The 1,419-nt window shown below is 52.3% G+C and overlaps 1 protein-coding gene across 1 annotated transcript; it reads left to right on the top strand.

The window, feature by feature from the left end:
• The first annotated feature begins 515 nt into the window (after nt 1-515).
• Nucleotides 516-1,338, top strand: LOC125507564 (transcription factor BHLH3-like). Its single transcript, XM_048672106.1, has 2 exons — nt 516-567; nt 875-1,338. Exons 1-2 carry the CDS (start codon nt 516-518, stop codon nt 1,336-1,338), a joined length of 516 nt encoding a protein of 171 aa, XP_048528063.1.
• Nucleotides 1,339-1,419: the final 81 nt, after the last annotated feature.

The following is a 1,419-nucleotide window of genomic DNA, read 5'->3' as shown; positions in this document are numbered from 1 at the left end:
GAGCTCTGCCTGAGCATCCGCCAGCACCTTCTTCTTCTCTCAAGCCTTCACATGCCGTCCTTGACGTTCCTCGGCCGCGGTCGTGCACACGGTCTTCTTTGGGTCCGGTGGGACTTGAAGGCTCGAACCTATCAGTGGCCTCCGTCTTATTCATCAGACAACGACTGGGCGATAGAACTTGCCAGACCGGGCGGACACAGCGGCTATTAGGGCCGAGAGAGACCGGGTTGGTGCGGAACTCCACAAGCTCTAGGTGGGGTTTTGAGTTGGTCCGAGACGTTGGAGTCCAACGGGGCAGACTTTCAGACTGTCCCAGAGCTTCTCCAAATTGGAGGACACTCTCGGGGAGTCCGGACATCCGGACTCGTTCTACAAAAGTGCCCGGGCGGTCGGATCTGGATATTCGCAGCGTTTTAGTGATCTGTGTAGGAGAGGCCTTAAGTGTGACTGCATGAGCAGTTTGTGTAGCTGGAGAGAAAGGGAAGCAAGCATATTCTAAAGCTGGCTTAGCCGACATGGATCAGCTCGAGGAGTCGTTTCTGGATGAGTGTAGGATCGGCCCTTTAGGTGAGATCGTGAGATTATCTCAAGTATTTTATATTTAGACAATCCAAAAAAATCTGAGAAAAATATACAACATACCTACGGGGTATGTCTACAACTTACAAAAATCAGCTCAAAACTCGATCTACAGTTAGAGATCCGAAAAAGACAAATTCGATTATGAATAGTGCCAGCTTTTGGGTGAATAGTATTTGACACTATTCACATCTGATTTTGTCTTTTTTGTCCTCTAAGTGTGGTTTGAATTAGGAGCTGAAACTTTTTGAGCTTGTACATCACACATGAATGTGTGTCTTCAATTTTTTTTCAGAATTTTTAAACATGTTTTGTATCTTCAAAAAAATTGATCTCGTTGATCTCACCCGAGGCCGGATCCTATGCAAGTCTTCCCCTCGACAGGAGGATGCGCCGTCGCCGCAGGAGGCCAACCCGGGCGGTAGCATGATGTTGAGCGATCTCCTCTTCTACGCCAGCGAGAGCGCGGCAGAGGCCAGGAGAGGCCCGATGGATGTGGCGCCGTTCCGGGTCCAGCTTGCCCCCATGCCGACGGCAGCACCTCTGCACCGGCCGCACGAGGAGTTCAACTTCGACTGCCTCAGCAAAGTGTGCAATCCTTACAGGAGCTGCGTCGGAGGCCGTGTCCCAGCTGGGGTCGTCCACGCGACCGGCATGGCGCTCGCTCAGTATCCCCTCCACCACGCCATGGCGGAGCGTGAGACGAGCGGCGGTAAGCTGCATTGCGGTGGTGGGTCGTCGTCGTCGCCGGACGATTGATCAAATTGGAGCGGGATAGTACCGAAGCCGAACTGATTTTTATCCACACTACAGAGTTTGTCGTCGAGTAGCACGGCAACG

The sequence above is a fragment of the Triticum urartu genome, chromosome 5 (assembly GCF_003073215.2).
Source record: "Triticum urartu cultivar G1812 chromosome 5, Tu2.1, whole genome shotgun sequence".
Classification (NCBI taxonomy): domain Eukaryota; kingdom Viridiplantae; phylum Streptophyta; class Magnoliopsida; order Poales; family Poaceae; genus Triticum; species Triticum urartu.
Note: the sequence above shows the minus strand (reverse complement) of the source record. Positions and strands in the feature narration are given on the sequence as shown.